The 24,949-nt window shown below is 41.9% G+C and overlaps 1 protein-coding gene across 1 annotated transcript in view; it reads left to right on the forward strand.

The window, feature by feature from the left end:
- TAX1BP1 (Tax1 binding protein 1) overlaps positions 1-24,949 on the forward strand; it is a 215,165-nt gene that overhangs the window by 154,119 nt on the left and 36,097 nt on the right. Inside the window, 1 exon segment of the mRNA XM_030202462.1 lies at positions 8,692-8,787. Coding sequence (XP_030058322.1) covers positions 8,692-8,787 — 96 coding nt within the window.

Consider the following 24,949-nt stretch of genomic DNA (forward strand, 5'->3'; position numbering starts at 1 on the left):
TGTGGTTTTCAGTCCACACATTCAGATCACACTGCTGCTTTGAGCAGGATACCCGACGTGAAAGTCAGTTCGGGCAGTGTTGCAGAATCTGTTTGGGGTCTAGAATCCAACTCCACCCTCCTAGGCCTGTTTTATTCTGTTACAGGCTGCACACTCATTCAGATTTTATATAGTTTCAGGTTAATCTACATGATGTGCTTGCTGTTGCGAGGCCCAGTTGAGCAATGCTTGTTGTTTTTAGTGAGCCTGGACACTAAATATACCTGCTTATCCTCGGGGAAAACTAAGATACTTACCTGTAGCAGGTATTCTCCGAGGACAGCAGGCTTCATATTCTCAGAATCTTTCCCACCTCCCCTTGGAGTTGTCTCCTTTGTTACCTTTATTTTTATTTTTTGCTATAGTATTAAACTGAGGAGACTGTGTTCGCCTGACGGGCGAGAAGGCACTTGCGCATGCTCGCTGGAGCGCAGTTTGCACTCTACAAAGCTCTCTTTTTTTTTAGCTTTGGTAAAATGCTGAACCGGGCGACTCGGATTGGCATCACCCACTTGTGAGAATATAAAGCCTGCTGCTCTTGGAGAATACCTCTAAAGGTAAGTATCTTCGCCTTACATAGCTATAACTCAGGTTCCTCTTTCGTAATTGCATCACTTTGCACTTGTTCACATTAAATGTCTGCCATTTAGAAGGCCAGTATCTCAGTCCCATAAAGTAATTTTTACAATCGTCTTGCGATTTAATAACTTCATGTCGTCAGCAGATTTAATTACCTCACTAGTTACTCCCATCTCTAGATCATTTATAAATATGTTAAAAACAGCGGTCCCAGCACATATCCCTGGGGAACCCCACTATCTACCCTTCTGCATTTAGAATACTGACCATTTAACCGTACTTCTTGTTTTCTATCTTTTAACCAGTTTTTAATCCACAATAGGACAATATCTCTTATCCCATGACTCTCCAGTTTCCTCTGCAGTCTTTCATGAGGTACTTTTTCAAATGCCTTTTGAATATCCAGATACACAATAGTGACCAGCTCACCTTTATCCACATTTGTTCACCCCTTCAAAGAAATGTAACCAATTGGTGAGGCAAGATTTCCCTACACTAAATCCATGTAGGCTTTGTCTCATTAATCTATGCTTTTGAATATGCGCTGTAATTTTTTTCTTTTTAATAGTCTCTACCATTTTGCCTTACACCAGTGTCGAGCTCAGTGGTTTATAATTTCCTGCATCTGTTCTGGAACCTTTTTTTAAAAATTGGCACTACATTGGCCACCCTCCAATCTTCCAGTACCATGCTTGATGTTAATGATTAAATTACATATTACTAACAATAGTTCTGCAAGTTCATTTTTCAATTCTATCAGTACTCTGGGTTGAATACCGTCTGGTTTAGCAGATTTGCTACCCTTCAGTTTGTCAAATTGCCCCATTACATCCTCCAGGTTCATAGAGATTTCATTCAGTATCTCTTTGAATACCATTTCTGGCACCAGTATCTCTCCCAAGTCTTCCTCGGTGAAGACTGAAGTAAAGAATTCATTTAATGTCTCCTCTATGGCTTTGTATTCCCTGAGTGCCCTTTTTTCCCTTCGGTCATCTAACTGTCCAACTGATTCTTTTGCTGGCTTCTCGCTTTTAATATACCTAAAAAAATGTTTACTATGTGTTTTTTGTCTCCAATACAGTCTTAAGTCCCTCGTTGGCTTCTCTGTCAGCGTTTTGCATTTTTACTTGCAATTCCTTATGCTGCTTATTATTTTCAGTCGGATCCTTCCATTTTCTGAAGAATTTTCTTTTAGCTCTAATAACTTCCTTCACCTCACTTTTTAACTATGCTGGCTGTCATTTGGTCCTCCTTCCGTCCTCCTTTTTTAATACACGGAATATATTTGGCCTGGGCAGCTGCTCCTCTTTTTTTTTTTTTTCCCCAACTTTCTTTTGATTTTATCACAGTCTCCTTTTTGAAAGTTAAATGCTAATGTATTGGATTTCCTGTGTGTACTTACTCCAAATCCAATATCAAATCTGATCATGTTATGATCAGTGTTATCGAGCGGCCCCAGCACCATTACCTCTGTCATACGCTAATGACTAGGTCTAGAATTTTTCCTCCTCTTGTTGGCTCCTGTATCGGCTATTCCATAGAGCTGTCCTTGATTTCGTCAAGGAATGATGGTACCTATATATTGTACTATGGTGGCTGAATACAGTATGGGCTTGTAGACCATCTTCCCTAAATGAAGTAGTAAATGTGGTTCTTTATCAGAAAAACTATTAAAACGAAATGCCTGTAGCAGGTCCAGCTGCATGTGGTGTTTATGGTACATCTTCAAGATTTTCAGTTTCTGTGTTAGTCACCTGGTGCCTAGCTTCATTATGTTCCTCCAGTTTATATGTGAATATTTGTACCATATACTGATGACGCCTTATATGGAGAGTAAGTAAAGGAGACTATTGATATAACTGACCATTTTTCCAACTTACTGCGCATATGTATTTCATCCTGTCACTTCATCTTCTCTGAGCTGTATCAGTACTTCCCAGTATCCATGAAGATATTAATATAAGAGTCTTCTTCTATCCATTTCAGAGGCAGCCACAACAAATTTATTGTCCTGTGTATCAGTGTGACAGGAGCCAGCTAAACCAGACCACAGCTGCTCATTTGAAGCAACAGCTTCTTTTTGACTCAAGCAACTTATCCCCATCAAGTGTTTCTTCAAAACCTACATCTTTCCTTAATTGTACAAGGTCAAGATTGCTTCTTCTCTTGGCACTTCACCATCAATTTCTAGATCTTCAGATTAATATGGGCAGGCTGCCACCTGAGTATTTTATGAAAAACCAAGTTGATCATTAGGATTGTCTCTTCTGTTTCATGACAGCACCCATCAGTCACAGAAAGAGGCCAATTTTATGTTATACTTCAGTGCGATAGAACCAGTGTTGATCAATGGACAGAACCAAGGCTTCTATTCCAGGTGATTCTCAAGAGGACAGGAAGCTTACTCCCCATCCTGCACCCTAGGAATCTCAACATTTGTTTTCTCTACATAGGGAAATTCAAAAATGATCACGCCTCCCTTTTTACCTTTACTGCATAAGGGAAGACTGCTGTGCACCATGGATGTCAAAAGATTTTTATAGTCACAATACCCAATTAATCTAATCCAAGAGTGTGATGTAAAGACCTCAGAAGTGTCATGCTGTGGTGTTACACTTTTGTCACTGCGAATTACACACCTACCTCGTCTGTGGTCTGCACCGCCTCCCTATCACTTTTCTACTAACGTTAAACTTGTTTGAAATATAGCAAAATTTTTACTCATCTTTAACATTGGCGTTTTTCCTCCAGTGTCAGCTTAGGGGCATTTAGATCCAACATGGCACATGTTTTGGTGATTGCTTTTTCAAGGGTAATAGTGAGGGCTAATATAAGGGGATATCCTTGAAAAAGCGATCAGCGAAACATGTGCCATGTTGGATCTAAATTCCCCAAAGCCGACACTGGAGGAAAAATGCCAGTGTTAAAGATGAGTAAAACTTTTGCTGTATTTCAAACAAGGTTAAAGTTAGTTGAAAAGTGGTAGGGAGGTGGTGCAGATCAGTGACAAGGTTGGTGTGTAATTCTCAGTGGCAAAAGTGTAACACCACAGCTTGACACTTATGAGATCTTTACACCATGCTCTTGGATTATTGTTGATCACTGGATTAATTTGATATTGTGACTATAACAAAATCCAGAATATGATAAGAGGCATCAAGTGAATAGCCATTGATTAAAAGATTTTTTTATGTTCACATCCTTATCCATCCCTGCTTCAGACAATATCTTCAGTTTCTGCCCTGCAAGCACCACTATAGGTACAAGCTTCTCCCTTTAGGCTTGAGTTTTCCTCTGATGCCTGGTGACTGTGATAACGTATCTTCACAAACAAGGCCTACCTCAATGATGGTTTTCTAGCAGCAAACTCAGAGAAATTTGCCTTACTCTTAGGAATGAGACAGTTGCCTACTCCAGAGTCCAGGATGTTTCATCAACATCCAGGAATCAAACTTACTACACACAGAATTTCATTCATAGGAGTCCAATGTACACACAATACAAAGGCATTTTTGCCACTGGACATAATGCACTCCTTGATAAAGGGTCATGAGTTTGATATAGTGCTTTTCTGTGGTACAACCAAACCAGTTGACATATTTTAATTATATTCAGGTACTTTCTCTGTCTCTAGTGGGCTCATAATCTTACGTTTTTGTACCTGGGGCAATGAAGGGTTAAGTGACCTGCCCAATATCACAAGGAACCACAGTGGGAATCAAACCCAGGTCCCCAGGTTCTCAGCCCACTGTGCTAACCATTGATGCCCCGTGTTTGCAATATACAGACTTTTATGAAAAACAAAGTCAGGGCTTGCTTTCAAATCTTAGATCAAATATTTTCTGCAGTGCATATAGTTTTGTTTACTTGTCTGAAAATGAGAGAACCTCAATGGAATCATTTTAATGGATCCCGTGTACACAACCTCTATCCCCCTTGCTTCCTCCATTGTCTTGGTTATGAACTATGCTGCAGTGGTGGATATCTGACAACCACCTCACTCTAGATGTCCCCTTCATTCAACTGGAATATGTCTCCTGACAACAGATTCCTCCAACACTGTATAGGCAGCCTACTTTGTTCCCACCTTACTCAGAGAAGCAGCAAAGATCTTGCATTTATTTTTTTCCTTTAGCAAATTGCATCCAAATACAAAGAGCTTCACTCCCCCCGCCTTCCAAAGTATCCAGGATTGTGACCCAGACCTCAGAGTCTTTCAGTCACCCATGTGGTCCTGTACCCTATCTTCTGAGCTTGGGGAACATCTCAGATACATCTGTTTGCTAGCAGAGCTCTGCTGCATTACTGTTCAGGCTGACCATACACAGATTTTCTGGTGAAGAATGCTGTAGCACAGGCTTGTCCAACCTATTGCCTGTGGGCCATAACCAAGCTCACCCAAGTGCTTTTTTTCTGACCCTCAAAAGCTTGGCAGTTCTTGTGGTGCTTACAGCAGGATTCCTGCTTCCTTGCCTTGATTCAGTTTTCTGAAAGCATGAGCCATGTGGTGGCAGAAGTTTGGGTTGTTCTCATATTTTCAAGTCTTGTGAGACTTAAAACCACGAGTCCAACCCAAATGTCCAGCAGCACGTGGCTCAAGCTTGCAGAGAGCCAAGTCATTGTGGGGAAGCAGGAACCCTGCTGTTCTTCTCTCAGCCAAAGTCAGGTGAGGGAAAAGAAACTGAGTGAAGGCTGGTGAGGGGGAGGGGTGTTACATGAGTGAAGAGACTGGGTGAAACTTGGGGAAAGGATGATGCACTGTCTTATTTTGCCACTGTTTGACAAAACATGGGGCAAAATACGATAGTGCATATTTTGGTCCTCTAAATATTATAAAAGATAAAATGTGACCACTGATAGAAAAAGGGTGGGCAAGCCTGCTTTAGTAATTCCCTGGGACTGGCCTCGGCTCTATACTTGTTTCCTCTGCCAATCAAAAAAAAATTTCTACACAACTTCTTCAGAGGTCTGATGCAGTGATTGTCATCACCACATCTTCTTTCCTTTGCTAAAATTGTGTGCAGTCTGACCACTGTGCAGGTTTCCAGTATATTCATCATTAATAACATAGAATAAGACCTGCCTTATTCATCCTACTCTCAAAGTGCTAGCTCTTACAGTGTGTAAACTGAGCATCACTGTGGAAATTGAGCATCACTTGGTCTCTGTACTAGAACTTCAAGTGCTTCCAGCTTTGAGAAGCAACAGCTTCTTCATTATTCCATGGTGGTCAAATCTGCTCTCAAAAGAGCCAGAAGCTCCAAGGTTCATTTCTTGCCTTACCCTCACCCCCCCCCCCCCCCCCCACACACACACGTGGAGGGAGGCTGGGACATTGGAGAAAATATTTTCAGACATGGTTAAGTCTTCCTTAAATTGTCTGTATGGAGCTGTCCTCTCTCTAGCTTGTTGTTAAAAATTTTAACACGTGATGCTCTGTGTACTTCTCCCGCCTCACTGACAATGTAGTCAGTCTTTTTTTTTTTTCTGTGCTAGAAATCAGAAGTGCTGCTTGTGTGAGACATTGTGTAAGGTAGGTACAGTTTGCCAACATTTTAGAGAGAAGGCCAAAGAACTGTGCTCATTACTAAAGTGAAGGAGTATGAAAAATGCACGGTCCCTACCACCTGTGATATATTCAATACTACACTGAGCTTCTGCAATGGGTATTGCTCCCAGAGATTCACCTGACTCCAAACTTCAGATCTAAAATATGAAGTGCAGCAAAGCTTGCCTTGCAGAGAATATCTTCAGAGGTAAGGTGCAAGAGTCTGTTATACTAATTAAACAGTATAGTGAATCTCCAGGCCCACTTTCAACCTGGTCTTCTCTTCTAGGAGGTATCAAAGTGGAGGGAAACGGAGATGATACTACTCTTAAAAATGTAGGTATCCTACTCCCTCCTGTTCATCCCAGACAACACAGGTTTCTCACCCTGGCCAGCAGACCCAAAACTCCTAGTCAGCTCTGTAGCCAAGACTGGAGATGGTGTTTTGACAGCCTCCATGAGAACATACCCGGAATTCCCATGTCCTTTGGACAGCCTACTGGTTGGAGAAGTCTTCTTTATAAAATGCTGGTCCCTTATAACCTCTGATCAATGAGTTCTAAAAGTTATCTGGGTGGGATAGCATCATCTATTCAGCTTGCCTCCAAATTGCCCACTGATAACATCATGGTCAAACTCTCTGCATCAGGAAATACTTACAAAGGCATTCTATTCCCGCATAGAAGCTAATGCTATAGAACCTGTTATACCAGGGGAAAGAGGACAGGGTTTTATTCCAAGTGTTTCCTGGTCAGAAGGGGGGGATGAGGGGGATTTTAATCCCATTCTAGACCTAAGGGCTCTGAGCAAATAACTAGTCAGAGAAAAGTTCAGGATGGTTTCCCAAGGCTCCTTCATTTTATATCTACAAAAAGGAGACTAACTACCTCCTCGAAAGATGCTTTCCCCCACGTAGAGCTATATCCCCATCATAGGAGGTATCTCAGATTCATTGGACTTCATAGGATTCCTGCTAGACATGACTTGGTCAGCTGTCTTTCTTCTACAACAAGATGACCAACTTGGTATCCATATTGCAGGAAGTTCAAATGAGTCAGTAGGTGTCATCTGGGCAAATTTTGAGGATGTTGTGCCATATGGCATCAACAATGTATGTCACACCCTTGGCATGCCTGTATTTGAGACAAACTGTATGATCATTATCTACCAGTAAATACAGGAAAAAGGAGCTTAAAAAGTTGTCAGTTCTGTCACACACTTCTCTGAGACGCTCTGCCATGGTGGGCAGTTCTATCCAATCTGGCAGAAAGAGTCCCCTTCCAGATTTCCTATTTTTAAATTCTGTTAATGACAGTTGCAGTGAAACTAGGCTCGGGAGCTCGTATAAATGGACTCCACACTCAAGGATTATGATCCTGAGAAACTTACAGACCTCACCACATAAATTTCCTGGAGCTAAGAGCAATATGGGACATTCTAAAGGCATTCAAGTATTAGTTGGTCAACAAAATTATTCTCATTCAGATTGAAAATCAGGTAGTCAAAAGCAGGGAAGAAACATGATCCTACCTCTAGTGTTGGAAGACCGTCATGATGTGGATCTGACTTCAAAAAATAGAGGAAAGAAGAGACTATTACAGTCTCATACACAAACTCTTCTTCAGTTAGCCAGTTTATACTTAATACGCAGTAGATGTTGCAGCAGATTATTCTAAAATAGGAGGAAAAAGCCTCAGAACCCTGCTTACCCTTATTGTCTTATCACTACAGAAAGTGTATGTTTCAGTCATTGGCATAAAAATACCTCCGATAATGAAGCATTAAAATTTTGGTGCAAGGCACTTGTCAACTGTTAGCCCAATAATGTGATATGCGAAAAATAAAGAAAAGCAACTTAGCTTTGGAGCTACTGTAAAATTAATGCCTGCAATATTATTGCTAGTTTTGATGTCCCTTCTAACCTCATGTAAAATGTGCAGCGCTATAGGCACTGTAATATGTAAATTGATGGGATTTTGTTGAAAATTACTCTTCTGCCAAGTGAAAGTTCTATTTGAATGAAATGTAAGAAAACTAGATGTAGTGATTGGGATTTTTATGTATTCAGAATGATGTGTATAGCAAAGGCCCAAAGCTAAATTGTATATACTGAATGCCATACTGTTGAAAAAACAGATGAAATGGCCTCTTAACACACAACAAAAATGTTTCAATTTGTTGTCCAGTTTTAACTGCACGCTTGTTTGCTTTGTTTGTGACCCACATACAAGTTATTGGAAACCTGTTTTAAATGAGAAGTATCGCAAAAAATAGTAGCAATAAAATGTAGCTGGTGAATTCTAAAATAGAGACACTGAGTCCGAAAGATGTGTACAGAGAACGAGAACAAGCTGCTTCTGAAAAGGGAGGCAAGCCCACAATGAGACCAGCTGACTGTCCCCCTTAATTGCAGTATCTTGCAGCATTTCACAAGTGGTATAAGTATTTTATTTTTGAATGGCCTCTGAAAGAAGTAGTATTTTTATGTGACAATTGCGCTCTCCTAATTAATGTCTTTTCTGAAGATCCATTTAGCAGATCTGGAAAGGGAAATGCAGGAGCTGAAGTTGAAGTTGGAAAAACTTATCATTGAGAAAGAACAAGTGGAGGACAAAAATAAGGTATGTGCTAGTTCACTGAATGTGTACATTCTGGATTAATGGGTGGATTTTATGTGAAATGTGAGCATAAATTTAAAAAGTCAGATGTAAAACATAATAGTTGTTGAATTTAAAAAAATCTGACTAGAATAGAGATGAGCTGGTTTATTGCCTCTGTAGCAGTTCTGCACACTGCCAAGTGAAGAAAGTATTGCTCACTGGGCTGGCCAGGACTGGAGATGCAGTGGAGGGTAGTGTTCATAGCTCTTAAGGGAGGAACACCCAGTCTAAATACCATGGCAACATCTAGTAGCCAGATTTAGAACCAGTGATTGTGATGATCTTGGAAGATGCTCTGATGTTTGACCCCAGCTGAGGACTTTGTGCAGAGTCTGGGATAAATGATTTGGACAACCTCTGTCCTTAAGCTATTCCATTAAAATTTTACATTCACTTTCAATTCTAAAAATCGACTCGGTACTCCAGTCCAGAGTGGAGGAGTAGCCTAGTGGTTAGTGCAGTGGACTTTGATCCTGGGGAACTGAGTTCGATTCCCACTGCAGCTCCTTGTGACTCTGGGCAAGTCACTTAACCCTCCGTTGCCCCTGGTACAAAATAAGTACCTGAATATATGTAAACCACTTTGAATGTAGTTGCAAAAACCTCAAAGGCGGTATATGGTCCCATTTCCCTTCCCTTTTCCCTTTATCAGGTCTTTGCTGTTAGACACTTTCTCCCTCTCTTTTCATCTCAGCCTGGTCATTACTCACCTAGACTACTGCAACTCCTTCTATGCAGGTCATGCTCTGAAATGCCTACAACTGATTCAGTCACTTCTACAATCTGAATTCTGGCTCTCCATTTTCGCCCATATAAAATTCAAGATCTTGATCTTGGTGTTCAAGGGCCATGTCCCCTATGATTACATCAGCCCACTCCTCCGCTCCTCACACATTGGACTTTTTCACTTCCCTTCCCCTTTTCCCTTGCATTTGGACATCTCCCATGACTCCACTTTTTGCTAAAGCGGTCCTAAGCACTGAATTTTCTTGCCCTAACCTCGGACAAGAATCTTTCTACTGCAGATTCAAAACTCACCTTTTCCTAGACACCTTTGGACAGTCCACTATAGCCCTGCCTGTTGTCTTCTCTTCTCCTTCTATTTCCTCTTCTCACTTCAGCCTTTTACTTTGTAAACCACATAGATGTCATTACATTGTGGTATATCAAGTCTCTGTAAAATAAATTCTCAGAGGACAAGCAGGCTTATCTGTTCTCACAAGTGGGCGATGATTAGCATAAGTAGAGCTTTGAGGAGCGCGAGATACACTCCAGCTTACGCGCAAATGCCTTCCCGCCTGCCGCTGGAGCGCGGTCTCCTCAGTTCTTTTTCTACTGTGGTGAGGAGAGGGTGGTGTGTTGTGTTTTTTTGTTTTTTACACCATCTTCTCACTTCACTCGGTCCAAAGAGCTGTTTTGTGCCTTTCAGCAATTTTTTTCGTCCTTTTTTTGTGTTTCTGTTTGTGGAACCCCGCTTTGTTTTGCCTTTTCCTTTATATTATAGTTTATTTTGACTGGTTTTAAGTTTCCTTTTTCTTTTTGTCGTCATTCGGCTGTTTTTAGACCTTGACTTCGGACAGGAATTTTCCCTTCCTTATTGCATGCCTTGCCTCTTTTTCAGGCACCATCGCTTCATTTAATGTAGCTGAGGAAGTTTTTCCTTCTATATCCACAAAGGTTCCCAGTGGCTTTAAATACTGTACCCGGTGCAATTGGACGATCTCTAGGAAAGACACCCATTCTTGGAGTCTTCAGTGTCTCGGGCCCGACCATAGCCCAACTAACTGAGTTCTCTGCCTTCATATGAAGAGGACCCAGGTTTCCAGAGAGGCTCAGAGGATTTTTGGAGCCATGTCCGGTTCCTCGATGTCAGCATTGACGTCGAGCATTGCATCGACATAGGGAGCATTGGTAAGCATGGCTGCTGCTAGACCTTTGGACACTGGGAGCAGTGAAGTTTTGAGTGGGTCACCACCTGCCTTGAGGCGTCCTGCTGTGCAGGGTCCCTGGGACTGTCCATTGTCGGACCTGACGCGAGGCAACGTGTGGATTTGACATTGTTCTTGGCACCAAGGAGCTTTGATGAAAAGCTTCAGGCAAAGGCCAAGAAGCATCGACATTGATTGCCCTTTGCATGGTGCCAGGAACTCCGGGGTGTCGAATAATTCAGCACCCGAGAAACATCAGCCCCGGAAGGATCGTTCTCCCTCCATACAGGAGGTACCAGTGCATCGATCTCTTAGCAGCCAAAGACTCAGCTCTCTCATTGACCCTGGCAACTCTTCAACCTGCGCCTGAACTGGCACCCCAGCCATTCCCAGTGTGTTGGCCCTCGAGTGCATCCAGGCCTTGCTGGGTGGCCTTCTGCAATGGTGTGCATCAGCATCAGGGGTGCTTGTGCCTACCTGTCTCCCATTGTGTCCCTGCTTGGCACTCAGCCTGCGGTGTGGTCTCCGACACTGACGCCGCATGTGGCTCCAGTGTTGACTGCCACCCAAGCCGGCACTCCCTTGATGTCTGTGGAGGAAGCTTCGGCAGAGTCGAGGCAGGAACCAACTTTTCAACGATAGTTCTCAAGGACATGGCTCCTCTACGTTGAGGCAGGTTCGGTCTCGACACTCGCACCAGGGTGTATTATCTTTACACTGAAGAGGAGTGCTCATGGGATTCCGAGGAAGATCCAAGACACTTTTCCTCGGATGAGTCCTGTGGAATTCCCTCTGGACCCTCCCCTTCACCTGAAAGGAGAAAGTCTCTGGAGAGCCTTTCCTTCCCTTCTTTTGTCAAGGAAATGGCTGATGCCATTCCGTTTCCTTGGAAGTGGAGGACGAGCCCAGGGCTAAGATGCTCAAGGTCCTGGACTACATATCTCATCCTAGGGAGTCTGTGACTGTCCTCCATGAGGTACTCCAGGAAGTCCTTGTTAGGAACTGGGAGTCCTCTGTTTGTCCTGGTCATGCCCAAGAAGATTGATACTGAGTACTTGATCCACAGTACACCTGGTTTTGGTAAGCCTCAGTTGTCTCACAATTCCATTGTGGTGGAATCCGCTCTCAAAAGAACCAGGAGTTCCAGGGACTATGCCTTGGCGCCCCCAGGTAGAGAAGCTAGAACCCTGGATTCTTTTGGGAGAGAGATGTTCCAGGCTTCATTGCTCATTTCTCGAATACAGTCCTACCAGCTCTTCACGAGCGTCTACTTGCGAAACTTGGTGCACAAGTTGTTGGACCTGGCTGAGACGCAGCCAGGCTGAGTGCCAGTTGGTCAGGCAGCAGAAGGGGTGTCAAAAGTTCTTGGCCAGGGGCACTTACTACACCTTTGATATGGCATCCAGGATTTCTGCCCAAAGTATAGCAGTGCGCAGACTCTCATGGCTGTGTGTTTCTGACTTGGAACATTCTGTTCAGCAGAGGTTGGTGGATGCCCCATGTTGGGAGGGGGGAGAGAGAATCTTTTTGGAGAGAAGGTTGAGGAGGTCACTGACCAAATCAAGAAACATACTGATACCAGCTCTTCTCTCTCCTTCCGAGCACTTTCTGCATCTACCTCCTCAGCTAGGAGGACTTTTGGCAATACAAGGAGGAATACCTATTACTATCAGAGGTGTAAATACAACCCCTCTTTTTGCCAGCCTGTTCAGGCTCCATACCAGTGCACTCGTTCACGTCAATAGCGTGCACCTAAGGACCCTGGTTCTCCCCAGCAAAGCAAGGGACGAGCTTTTGACTGGCTCTAGCAGAACATAGCCACAGTAAGAGTGCCCGTCCCCAACGACTTGCCGGTCAGGGGGGAGGCTGATATTTTTTCAAGGAAGATGGCCCCTTATAACCTCTGACAGGTGGGTTCTTCAAATAGTCCGTCTCAGATACACACTCAATTGGTATCTAAAACCGCCAAATTGCCCAACGAGAGTGCATTCGTTTAGCTCTCAGCACAGGCATGTACTTGCAGAGAAACTCTCAGCCCTTCTGAAGGCCCATGTGGTCAAGCCTGTTCCACCAAGGGAGGAAGGGCAGGAATTCTATTCCAGGTACTTCTTTGTGGAAAAGAAAATGAGGGAATGCATCCCATCCTAGATCTAAGGGCCCTGAACAAATTTCTAGTCCGAGAAAAGTTCAGGATGGATTCCCTGGGCACCCTTCTCCCATTGATTCAGGAAAACTATTGGCTATGCTCTCTGGACTTAAAGGATACATATACTCACATCCTGATATTTCCAGCCCTTTGAAAGTATCTTCGATTTCGACTGGGAACACATCACTTTCAGTACCGTGTATTGCGTTTTGGCCTCGCATCAGCTCCCAGTTCTTCTCCAAATGTCTAGTGATAGTTCCAGCATCGCTACGCAGACAGAGAGTCCATATGCTCTCATATCTCGACAGTTGGCTGAGAGTTCATGCGGATGACTATTTGCTGCTCGAGTTACTAGGGTTCGTTTTAAACTACCCCAAGTTCCAAATATTGCCTTGTCCAGCGATTGGAGTTCATAGGAGCCCTGCTCGATACACTCAAGGTTCGAGCCTACCTTCTGGAGATGAGAGCGGACACTCTTGTCACACTTGCTTCCAGGGTTCGAGCCTTTCAACAGGTCATAGCTTGACAGATGTTGATATTGTTGGGCCACATGGCTTCCACAGTGTATGTTACACCCATGATACATTTTAACATGAGATCACAGCTCAGTGGACCCTGGTTTCTCAGTGGTATCAAGCCACGGGGAGCCTGGAAGATTTCATCCAAGTGTCCCTGGAGCTTGTACGCTCCCTTCGGTGGTGGACCATCCGATCCAAATTGACTCTGGGACTTCCATGCCAAATTTCTCAGCCAGAAAATGTGCTGACAATGGATGCATCTCTCCTGGGATGGGGGGGGGGGGGGGCATGTAGATGGGCTTCACGCCCAGGGTGTTTGGTCCACCCAGGAAATGAAACTTCAGATCGATCTCCTGGAGCTCCGGGTGATGTGGAACGCTTGAAAGGCTTTCAGACATTGTTTATATCATCAAATTGTGCTCTTCCAAACAGGTTGTCTGTTTGGAAGAGGGGCACCGGATAACACCCTCTGTCAGGAGGCCATCTGGATGTGGCATTGGGCGCACAACCATGGCATGTTCCTTCGAGCCACTTGTCTGGCAGGCAAAAACAATACCCTGGCCGACAGACTGAGCAGGATAATGCAACTGCACGTGTGGTCTGTCAATATGGACATAGCCTGCAAGATCTTCCAAGCATGGGGCATCCCCTTGGTAGATCTTTATGCCACTCAGATCAATCACAAGGTCCCTCAGTTCTCTTCCAGGCTTCAGGCCCGCGACAGCCTAGCGTCAGATGCCTTCCTCCTCAATTGGGAGACAGGTCATCTGTATACATATCCTCCCATACCTCTAGTGGGGAAAGCTCGATTGAAACTCAAGCAAGACTGCGGAACAATGGTTCTGATTGTGCTATACTATCCTGTCAGATATGGTTCCTTCTACTTCTGGAGTTATCCTCTGAAAATCCGTGGAGATTGGAGTATTTTCTGACTCTCGGCACACAGAACAAGGGGTCTCTTCTACATCCCAACTTCCAGTCTATGGCTTTCACAGCTTAGATTTTGAGAGCCTAGAATTTGCTTCCTTGGGTCTTTCAGAGGGTGTGTCTCAGGTCTTGATGACTTGCAGGAAAGATTCTTCACTAAGAGTTGCTATTCTTTCAAATGGAGGAGGTTTGCTGTCTGCTGTGAGAGTAAGACCCTAGATCCCCTTGCTTGCCGTACACAGACCCTGCTTGAATATCTTCTACACCGAGTCTGGTCTGAAGACCAACTCTGTAAGGGTTCACCTTAGTGCAATTAGCATGTATCATCAACGTGTAGAAGGTAAGTCCATCTCTGGACGGCCTCTAGTTGTTCATAAGAGGTTTGCTTTTGTCAAACCTCCCTGTCAAACCTCCACCAGTGTCATGGGATCTCAACATCATTCTCACCCAGCTGATGAAAGCTCCTTTTGAGCCACTGAATTCCTGCCATCTGAAGTACGACCTGGAAGTACGTTTTCTTGGTGGCTGTTACTTCAGCTCGTACAGTCAGTGAGCTTTTGGCCTTAGTGGTGGATGCACCTTAACTTTCATCACAACAGAATAGTCCACATGCTTCCTAAGTTCTTGCCAAAAGTGGTGTCTGAGTTCCATCTGAATTAGTCGATTGTCTTGCAAATGTTCTTTTCCCGACCTCATGCCCATCCTGGTGATCGCAGCTTGCACACCTTCGATTGCAAGCGAGCATTGGCCTACTACATGTTGCGGACCAGGCCCCGCAGGCAGTCCGCTCAACTTTTTATTTCTTTTGATCCTAACAGGATGGGGGGGTCGCAATCGGGAATCGCTCCATTTCTAATTGGCTGTCAGATTGCATTTCCTTCACTTATGCTTAAGCTGAGCTGGCCGTAGAGGGACATATGGCTCACAATGTCAAACAACAGGTAGGAACCAAGACTAATTGCTGCTACTAAAACACATTTCTCAGTGATATCAGCCCACACATGTGCACTACGAATGTGTCTAAATTTTTAAAGATGATTTTGTCTAGAAAATAATATAAACTTTTTTAAGAGTGCCCTCAGCAAAAACCGCTATTTTTTAGGCAACATAGTTTTATTGCCAAGTGACATAGCACCTCTTTCATCGGGCTGCTCTCATATTTTTACAGTTGTGCTATAATTAATGTGCTTAGTGCTACTACACAAATAAATGAAACAAAATAAACTTATCTGAAAAATATTTTTGATGACTATCACTTCACATTCATCTGATCGTGAATTACTTCGACCATTAGACCGGCTTCCCCTGGAAATGCCCGACTGCGGGTTTCAAGAAATCTTTCATCAGGGACTTGGGTTAAAGCCATAAGCGGGGCGCCTTTAAAAGGTGCACGAGTGCAATGAAAGAAAGTCATGAAGAGAGTGATGTGGTGAGAAGATGGCTCCATGTTGAGTTTTTGTACAGCTTTAACCTTTTTGAAGCTTGGTCCTGAAAAATAGGGACCAAGTGAAGCCGGCAAAATGCTCGTCAGGGCTGGTTTTCTTTTTTCCATTACCGGCCATCTCGTGAGCATGCCCCCGTCCCGCCTTCGCTACCCTACCGACACGCCCCCTTGAAGTTTGGCCGGCTCCGCGACAGAAAGCAGAAGGCTCCGGCCAAGATCAGCTTTCGATTATACTGATTTGGCTGGGTTCAGGAGATCGCCGGCCATCTCCTTCGAAAATAAGCTGGATAGTGAGTAAGCTTGTAGTCTTACTTTGTGGCTAAGCTCTGTTTTATGGAACTGTTTTGTCAGTAGACTAAGTAGCAACCACACAAGTTATTTTATGTTTGGACTTGAGGAGGAAAGTTATAGAACCTATATTTTTTGTTCTTCCTTATCTCCCCACCTCCCCTTATTTTTAAAGGTGTGGGTTGTTGCCTTCCAGATGGTGTGCCCAGGGTCTCAAGTGCCTTAAACGTCCCTAAAGGCTGAAGAAAAGCCTTCCTTGGGAATATCAGTTAGTGGTGATGTGTGGTTGCAGTAGGGGCAGCGTTCCACCCTCCATTCCCAAACTTGAAAATGCCACTTAGTGCTGCACCTGATCCCTGTTGATTCAAACATGCTCTTATTGAGACATATGCTTGCCCAGCAGCCCCTATGCTTGCCTTGCAAGCGTTTGCATTTCTTTCTTCATTTTGGTTTGCATTTGAATTAGCAGAGGGAAAAGTTATTCACTTAGAAGATAATGTTGAGATACAACCTGACCTTGGGTTGAATGGGAAGTAGAACTGGGAGAGTGAAAGTGGATGGGAAGAGATTACACTCCTATAATCAAAACTGAAATAAAGGTTGAATGAAACTTTTGATTATTACACATTTTATGTTCTACTATAATATTTAAGCAAAAACAAATAGTAATCTGTACAGACCTTTCAATTGTCAAGTTATGGAATCTTTTTGCCTACTAGAACCCTGAAGCAGTTTTTACAAAACGTTAGCCAACACTGGCCCGGGGGCATGTCCGCATCCTAAGACTTCCACCAGATGCGTTTTGAATGCTACATGTTCGTTCTGAGATAAGTCATTTTGTGTAATTAAACTCTGGAATTTGTTGCCAGAGAAAGTGGTAAAGGTGGTTAGCTTAGTGGGGTTTAAAAAAGGTCTGGATGGCTTCCTAAAGGAAAAGTCCATAGACCATTATTAAATTGACTTGGGGAAAATCCACTGCTTATTTCTGGGATAATACACAACCTAGTAGTGGTGGAACCTGTAACACAGTGCTGTCAATTAATGAAGTTGTGTATTGTTCAATTGCATATAGGTGGTACCTGGCCATTTATTGTTTGAGAGTATTTCTGGGATAAGCAGCATAAAATGTGTTGAACTTTTTTGGGAACTTGCCAGGTATTTGTGGCCTGGATTGGCCACTGTTGGAAACAGGATGCTGGGCTTTTGGTCTGTCCCAGTGTGGCAATACTTATGTAATGTAGACACTGGTTTTTTTGGGAAGGTTTTTGCTAATGATGTAGTCTTTTTAGACTGCTTTAGGTCTTTAAAATCTGTGTTTGAAGCGACTTTAAGGCTTTCCCTTCCTCTTTTTGTGAGAATTTTATTTATTTATTTTGGTTACATTACTGCCATTAGGGGGTCATGCAATACCATTTTAAGAGACAGCTTCTGGGGCAGGAGTCAGTGGGGATTGCTCCTTCCGCATCACTCCATGGACCTTTTAGGTTCTTAATTTTCCATCTGAAATTTCACCTAAATTTAGGATCCTAAAAGTTATGCTTGTAAGTGTACACCTGCTTTTAATTTCCCTAGATTTAGGAACCTTATTTTGATGCCTAGTACTGATTGTCAATACTAAGCTCATAACTTTCTTTCCCCCACCTTTTTGTCACCCATCACACCTAATTTTAGGACCATATTAAAACTAGGAACATAGGTATTCAAAGAACAATTTAAGAGCCTGACTTTCAAAGTTAGGAGCCTAAACCCTTTGAACATCGGTTTCACTTTGTTTTTATGTATGCTTTTACTGATTTCATATTAGGGGAGCTCTCTTAGTGAAGACCCTCTGTTAACATATCATAGCAATAGTCTATGGTCCGATGTGACAATTTTGCTGTTCTGTATGGGTGTTAGAATTACTGGTCAGTTAATACCCTGAGAGATATCTGATGAGTCATTTTAAAGACTAGATGTGCTAAGCTTTCCCCATAGAGTTAGTGGTGAAAATCTCTTTATATATCTGATACAGATCCCTCCATACCTAGTGGTTAGTGCATGATGACATACATAACTTTGACTAAATCCTGTAGTAGGGGTTGTGCTTTTTTTTTTTCTAATTTCTTTAAAGATTTGAGTATGGAAATTTCTGTAGGAAGCCTAGAATTATTTCAAGGTGTTTTGTCTTTCAACAAAGTTCCTGGAACAATCCTTACAACTAGCTGTGTAATGCTTTGTCATGTTTTAGTTGGAATGTTTAAATCTTGCTTAGTGTCTTAGTTTTACCCTGTGAGTAGAGTGTAAGTTTTTCTTAAAATATGTTTACTGCCACACATTTTATAACTAAAATATTAAGAAGCGATTTTTGTATGAACAAAGTTAGATTGTAAATCTTGCCCTCAGAAATAATTATACTGGGAGGAAAATGCAAAGTCTTAAAGGGAAAGCTTCTAGCTAGAATATTGTTATATTAAAAGCCACATAGTTGTGGCAAAGATAGAATTCTCATTGAGTTTGAAACTGCCCAGAAAATGACAGGACCTAAAATAAAGTTTCTAAAGAACAGTGTTAATTTAAAACAGGCCATGAAATAATAAAGGAAACCAGCTGTAGACCCAGCTTCTAAAATTCTAGCTGGAGTTTAGGAAGATCTTTGAAAGATGTGCTGTTGCACGGAGCCACAGGATATACCATTTGCAGCTCATTTTAATGCATGGTATAAAAACACAGGAGAAATATCCAGTGTCTCTACTATTTGTACAATTTTGTGGGTGGTTCTGTTGGGCAGTGGTACCTCTTTCGTACCTTTTTGAAACTTTAGGAATTCCAGCCACTGTTTTATGAGTTTGCTGCCTGGTGACTGCTCTTCACACCTTTTGTGTTTTTTTTATTTTTTTTTTGCTGTTCACGCCTTTTGTGTTTTTTTTGCTCTTCACGCCTGTTGTGTTTTTTTTGCTCTTCACGCCTGTTGTGTTTTTTCTGCTCTTCGCACCTTTTGTGTGTTTTCTTTTTGCTCTTTCGCTCTTTACACCTTTTGTGTTTTTTTTTTTAAATCTGACTCTTAAGTTGTTTAATGCATTCATCAGTTGTATATGAAACATCCCCACTTGGGCTTCTTAGGGAATCGTTACCATCTGTGGGACTGATGCAATAAAGTGCACCAGGCTTTGTGCACAATTTTGTGCACTACTGTGGGCGCTGTATGCTTAATCAGTGCACAGCTCATTTAAATCCCACAGTAATGAAGACATTAGCTATTAATACAGAGATGTGCACAGAAGACCAAAAGGTTGAGTGCAGGGTTTTCTAGTGCTGGAGCTTTAATGCAAGGTCTGAGGAGGACTGCATGTTTAGTTTGTTCTCCACAGTCAGCGTTAGTGAGGATTTCATGCCAATTTCTTCTCTTTTCTGTGAGTATATAGGTCCTGCAACATTTATTTCTGGTTTCTTCGAAGGAAATGGGTCAAAGAAAACTCGCAGGGATGAGGCACTGAGGGGGGGGGGGGGGGGGGGGGGGGGAAGGAAGTGTGCTGGGACAAAGTAAAGTGCTGGACTGTCGAGAAATCTGTACAATAAAAATGTTATATATGAAATAGCATTCCAGTACATGCCCATAATGTATGTGAATGCAGATCCCTACATACTGACAAATAATGTTGGTGTTGCAAATATTGTATCGGCACCCAGATATGCGTTACAGCCATCTGCATTTGTTCTGGAATCCTATTCTGTGCATAAATAATTTTGGTATTGTAAAATTATATGCATAGAAAAGCATTCCAGCACACATGCAACTCTGAGTGCAGATAAGATGTTTTTATGTGCAAGGTATACCTGCTGTTTTACAGACCTGTATGTGCATATGTCTGGTGTGCTTGCCCATGTTAGTGTACATTTTTGTGCACAGCTTATTTATATACTATTTGCGTAATGCATTGGGGAGCAAAATTTTTTTTCTTTACACTTGTGATAAAGCCACACGCTATAGCTCAGTGCACAGCAGTGTTACTGCATCGGGCCTCTGTGTTAGCTTAGCTGGGACACTGGTGGTGTTTTTACGCTTCGCCACCACATCAGTCACTTTCTTGTGGTTGTGGGTAACTCGGGTAGTTAAATTTCTCACTTTCTGTTTTTCAGAGTTCACTCAATTACATATGAAAATATGTTGAGCAGATGATTCAGTTAATTGGTATTACTGCACACATGTCCCACACTAGATTCAAGTAAACAGATTTCATGTGCTGTGTGCCCTTTGTGTACTTTTCTATATAATTTTAAAAACCACAATAGAATTTTAGAAACATTTAAAATAAAAAAAATATATCCAACAATATGTTTTGAAAAAGAGGTAGAATATGATGTAAGAAAATGGCATAATTCTTCCTAAAATAATGGACAGCAGACTTATCTGCTTTAAAAGAAAAGTTTGTTTTACATGACAGAAATATCAATATACTATAGTAACCTACTGTCTTTAAAGTCTAACAGATTTGCCTTCATGAGCGATATGTTTTAAAATCTTTTCTGCAAATTAAATTATTATGACAGGTTGTAAGGATACGTTATCAGGAATGCATATCCTGTTGCTGTCCATTTTTTCCACCTTTTGTAGACATTCAGAAGGCCCCCCTCTGTCTTTGCAGAGATTGAGTAGCCTCGGAAGCTGGTGTTCCTGCACAGATTTCTAAGTTAGTTTGTTAAAAAAAATTTTCTATTGAAGTAGTAGCTGGCCTACCCCCATGCACCCTCACCTCTGAATCCTAGAAATAGCCAGCCACTTGCCTGGTTGAATGATGGGAAAACAGGGCTGTGGAGTCGGTACACCAGCTCTTTGACTTGAATAACTGTTTTTCTACTGTCTGACTCCAGCTCCAATTTCTACTCCCATTGATATTAGGCTTTACATTTTTTTTTGTATCTAAAGTACTTTAGATCCAGAACAAATATTTAGGTGGATAGATAGATTATATGTATGTACTAGCAGTTGAGCCCGTTAAAACGGGCTGGTGGGTCGCCCCTCCACCCGGCCCATCTCTTCGCTATTCATCTTACGTCTCCGCAGCAGGCAGAGATCAGCTGCGTAACGTCAGCGAGGGCGGGACACAGGCAGGGAAGGAAGGCCAACGGCAGCTCAGCTGATCTGCCTGCTGCGGAGATGGAAGTTGAATAGTGAAGAGACGGCCGGGTGAGGGGTGGCGGCAGCGGCGACTCCGGGGGGGGGGGGGGTACCAGTGGCGGCAACCTCAGGGGGGGGTTTGCGGTGGCGACCTCGGCGGTTCCCTCCCCTTCGCGCAGTTTCCCTCTCTGTCCCCCCCCCCCCCCCCCCCCCCCCGTCATCACGTATTGACGCAGGGGCAGGACAGACAGGGAAGTTTCTACTGCGCATTTGCGAGTGAGTACGGTCACTCGCCGTTTATATGTTTGATAGATATATCTAAAATAACTTTACCATATCTTATAATGTTGTAAGTTTTTATTTTGAAGTCGGTACATTTTTACATCTCTGACTCTACCCAAAATTGCTTCTGACTCTGGCTTCACCTTCACCTTCACAGCCATGATATAATGAAATCATTACAGTTCTGAAGTAGTTTATTCTATTTGGATAGCGACTAGTTTATTGTGAAACAGTGTAGTCTTGAAATCTCATCTACATAGTAACATAGTAAATGACGGCAGATAAAGACCTGTACGGTCCATCCAGTCTGCCTAACAAGATAAACTCATTGTACATGGTATGCGATACTTTATATGTATACCCGAGTTTGATTTATCCTTGCCATTCTCTGGGCACAGACTGTAGAAGTCTGCCCAGCACTGTTCTTGTACTAAAAGTTCTGAAGCTAATGTCGAAGCCCCTTAAAATTTACACACAAGCCCATCCATATCTATTCAGTCACGATCAGAGCATAGACCCTAGAAGTCTGCCCAGCACCAGTTTTGCTTCCCAATTACCGGCGTCACCACCCAATCTCTGCTAAGATTTCGTGGATCCATTCCTTCTAAACAGGATTCCTTTGTGTTTATCCCATGCATGTTTGAATTCCATTACAGTTTTCATCTCCACCTCCCACGGAAGGGTATTCCATGTATCCACCACCCTCTCCATGAAAAAAATTACTTCCTGACATTACTCCTGAGTCTGCCCCCCTTCAACCTCAATTCATGTCCTCTAGTTCTACCACCTTCCCATCTACAGAAAAGGTTTATTTGCGAATTAATACCTTTCAAATATTTGAACGTCTGTATCACGTCACCCCTGTTTCTCCTTTCCTCCAAGGTATACATGTTCAGATCAGCAAGTCTCTCCTCGTACGGTTTGCAACGCAGATCCCATACCACTTTTGTAGCTTTTCTTTGCTCCGCTTCCAGTCGTTTTACATAGATACAGCCTCCAGAACTGAACACAACATTCCAAGTAGTTGTGAGAGGAGCGTTGAATCCCTTACAAATAAATAAACCACTCCTCGGTAAGGGGGATGGGAGCACACGAGAATCCCGGAGAGAAAAGGTACACGTCCTCTCCCTTCAATGCATCACACAGAACTATTTCTTTTTCTATGAATGCTTTATAAAGTAGGACAGCTTGCAGGGTTAATCCAATTTTCTCCAGGACCAAGTTTTGGAAGTAAGATTTTTTTTTCCACAATTCACATCATATAATGACTGAGGGAAATGATGTAACTTCTTGTTCAGAGCGAGAAATATGTATGGTTAGTTTATACACACAAAAAAGAAATTGTGCACAAGTAAGAAAATAAAACGCTATTGTACAGAAGACCATTCTTTTCCCCCCTGCCTTTTGGAAGAAATATTGTTTTTGTTCATAGGCATTTCTTTTTTAAGGCAACATAAATAAACCTTTTATGTCTGCATTTTTATTTGTTTAAAAATGAGAATGTCACAATGACTGTGAAAAAGGCTGTGGTGGTAGTTTTTCCCCTTTAAGACAAGGTGTTAATTTGGATTGTAATTCAAAAACACACCCTGAAGACCACAAAAGTATGTAAATAAATTAAAATGATATAATTGTATGTTTTAGAGAGGGCTACAAATGAGCCTCTCTGGCATATTTTGTTTGGTAGCATTTACTTTACATTTCAATCTGTTCTTGTATGCTGCTAATACCCAATGAGTTCAAAGCAGGTCAAAAACAAAAGAAACTAGGTAAAATGCCTAAAACCATATTTAAAAAATACAAAACACAAAACAAAAAGACTTCTGCAAATAAAATCTAGATTACAGCAATTTAGAAGTGACCTATTCACAAGAAAAGAGTAGTTTTTAACAGTTTCCTAAATAGCATAAAATATCCTTTCTTAAATTCTCTGATAGTGTATTCCAAGCTTTAGCTGCCTGATAAGAGAGAATTAAAAAGTCTTTTGATCTTATCCTTTTAAGATCTGGAAAACAGTTCGTTCAAACATCATAAAGAATGTTTGCGTAAGGTACATTTAAAAAATGAACTAAATGAACTATATAAACGGGAGCTATTCCTTGTCGAATATCGAAAATCATGCTGTATAATTTAAATAATGCTGTGACCTCTATAGGCAACCAATGAAGCTGAGCTTGCAAAGTAAATCAATCTAAGTGCAGCATTATGCACTGTGCATTTTTTTAACAGGGTCTTTGTACATCCTGTATACATACTATTGCAGTATTCTAATTTAGAGAAAATCAAGGCCTGCACAATCTAAAATGTTCTTTTGTCAAAAATGTTCTATCTGTTTTCTTATTATCCAGAGACAATTTCTTATTAGTTGATGTAGATATGATTCTGATGTTAGATTTCAGTCTAAAATTATTTCTAGTATTTTCAAGGTGGATTGTAATTTTTAACTGGCCTTCTCAATAACAATGCAATCAATCTTGTCTTTTCATCCTATACTACTACTACTGCTTGCAGAAGAAATGTAGTGTTATCCTTGTGTTATCCTTGTCTAGTTTTAGTAAACTGTCTGATATCCATTTAGCAATTAATTAAATAGTGTTGAGCCCTAGGAACCACATTTGCTAAGCTTGAAGGGACGGGAATTATGATAGTAATATCATCAGTGTATTTAAAAGTTTTAAAATCTTCAGATTCAAGTAGCCTCCCTAGAGAGACCAACAGAATGTTAAATAAAATAGGTGATAATGGAGATCCCTGTGGTACACCACATCTTGCATACCAGTTACCAGAGAAGAAGCCATCCATTTTAACTCTATAAGATTGCATTGTCAGCCCTGAAACTAGGACAACACTCTCTTGGTTAGACCAATATCAGTATTAGATGCGTTAGTAAAGCATGGTCTACCAGGTCAAAAGCACTTGATAAATGGAGTTGTAAAACAAGTGCCTGTTGACCTGTAGCTAGCAAACATGTAATTACAGATAACCATGCTCCTAATTACTCTGTGCTAAAATTACTTTGAAATCCTGATTGCAAACTATGTAGAATATCAAATTTGTCCAGATGATCCCTTAACTGTAGAGAAACCAAACCTTCCATCAACCTTGCCAAAAAAGGAATAGACGCAACCAGTCTGTAATTGGACACCAAGGGTGAGAATAATATCTCCCATAGACCCAGGAAACCTGCCCAATGCAAGTGAAGCTCTTAGCCATTCAATTAACTTTTGTTTAAAATTAAGAGGGGTAGTTTTCATAAAATACATAAAGACAGTGATCTAGGAGACTGTAAGATATTGCAAATCTATTCATTTGTATTTCCATGTCAGATCATTTAACCTAATGGAAATCTTAACCAACAATTATCCACTATAATTCCAGAGTACTGCAAATGCTTCATATAAGTATCGGGCCCTTACTGTTCTGATGCAAAATTACTTCTGATCTAATCCGTTTTTTCCCTAAGTAAGTAAGTTCTTAATTGTTCAGTAGGTGATA

This window comes from Microcaecilia unicolor, chromosome 1 (genome assembly GCF_901765095.1).
Source record: "Microcaecilia unicolor chromosome 1, aMicUni1.1, whole genome shotgun sequence".
Lineage (NCBI taxonomy): Eukaryota > Metazoa > Chordata > Amphibia > Gymnophiona > Siphonopidae > Microcaecilia > Microcaecilia unicolor.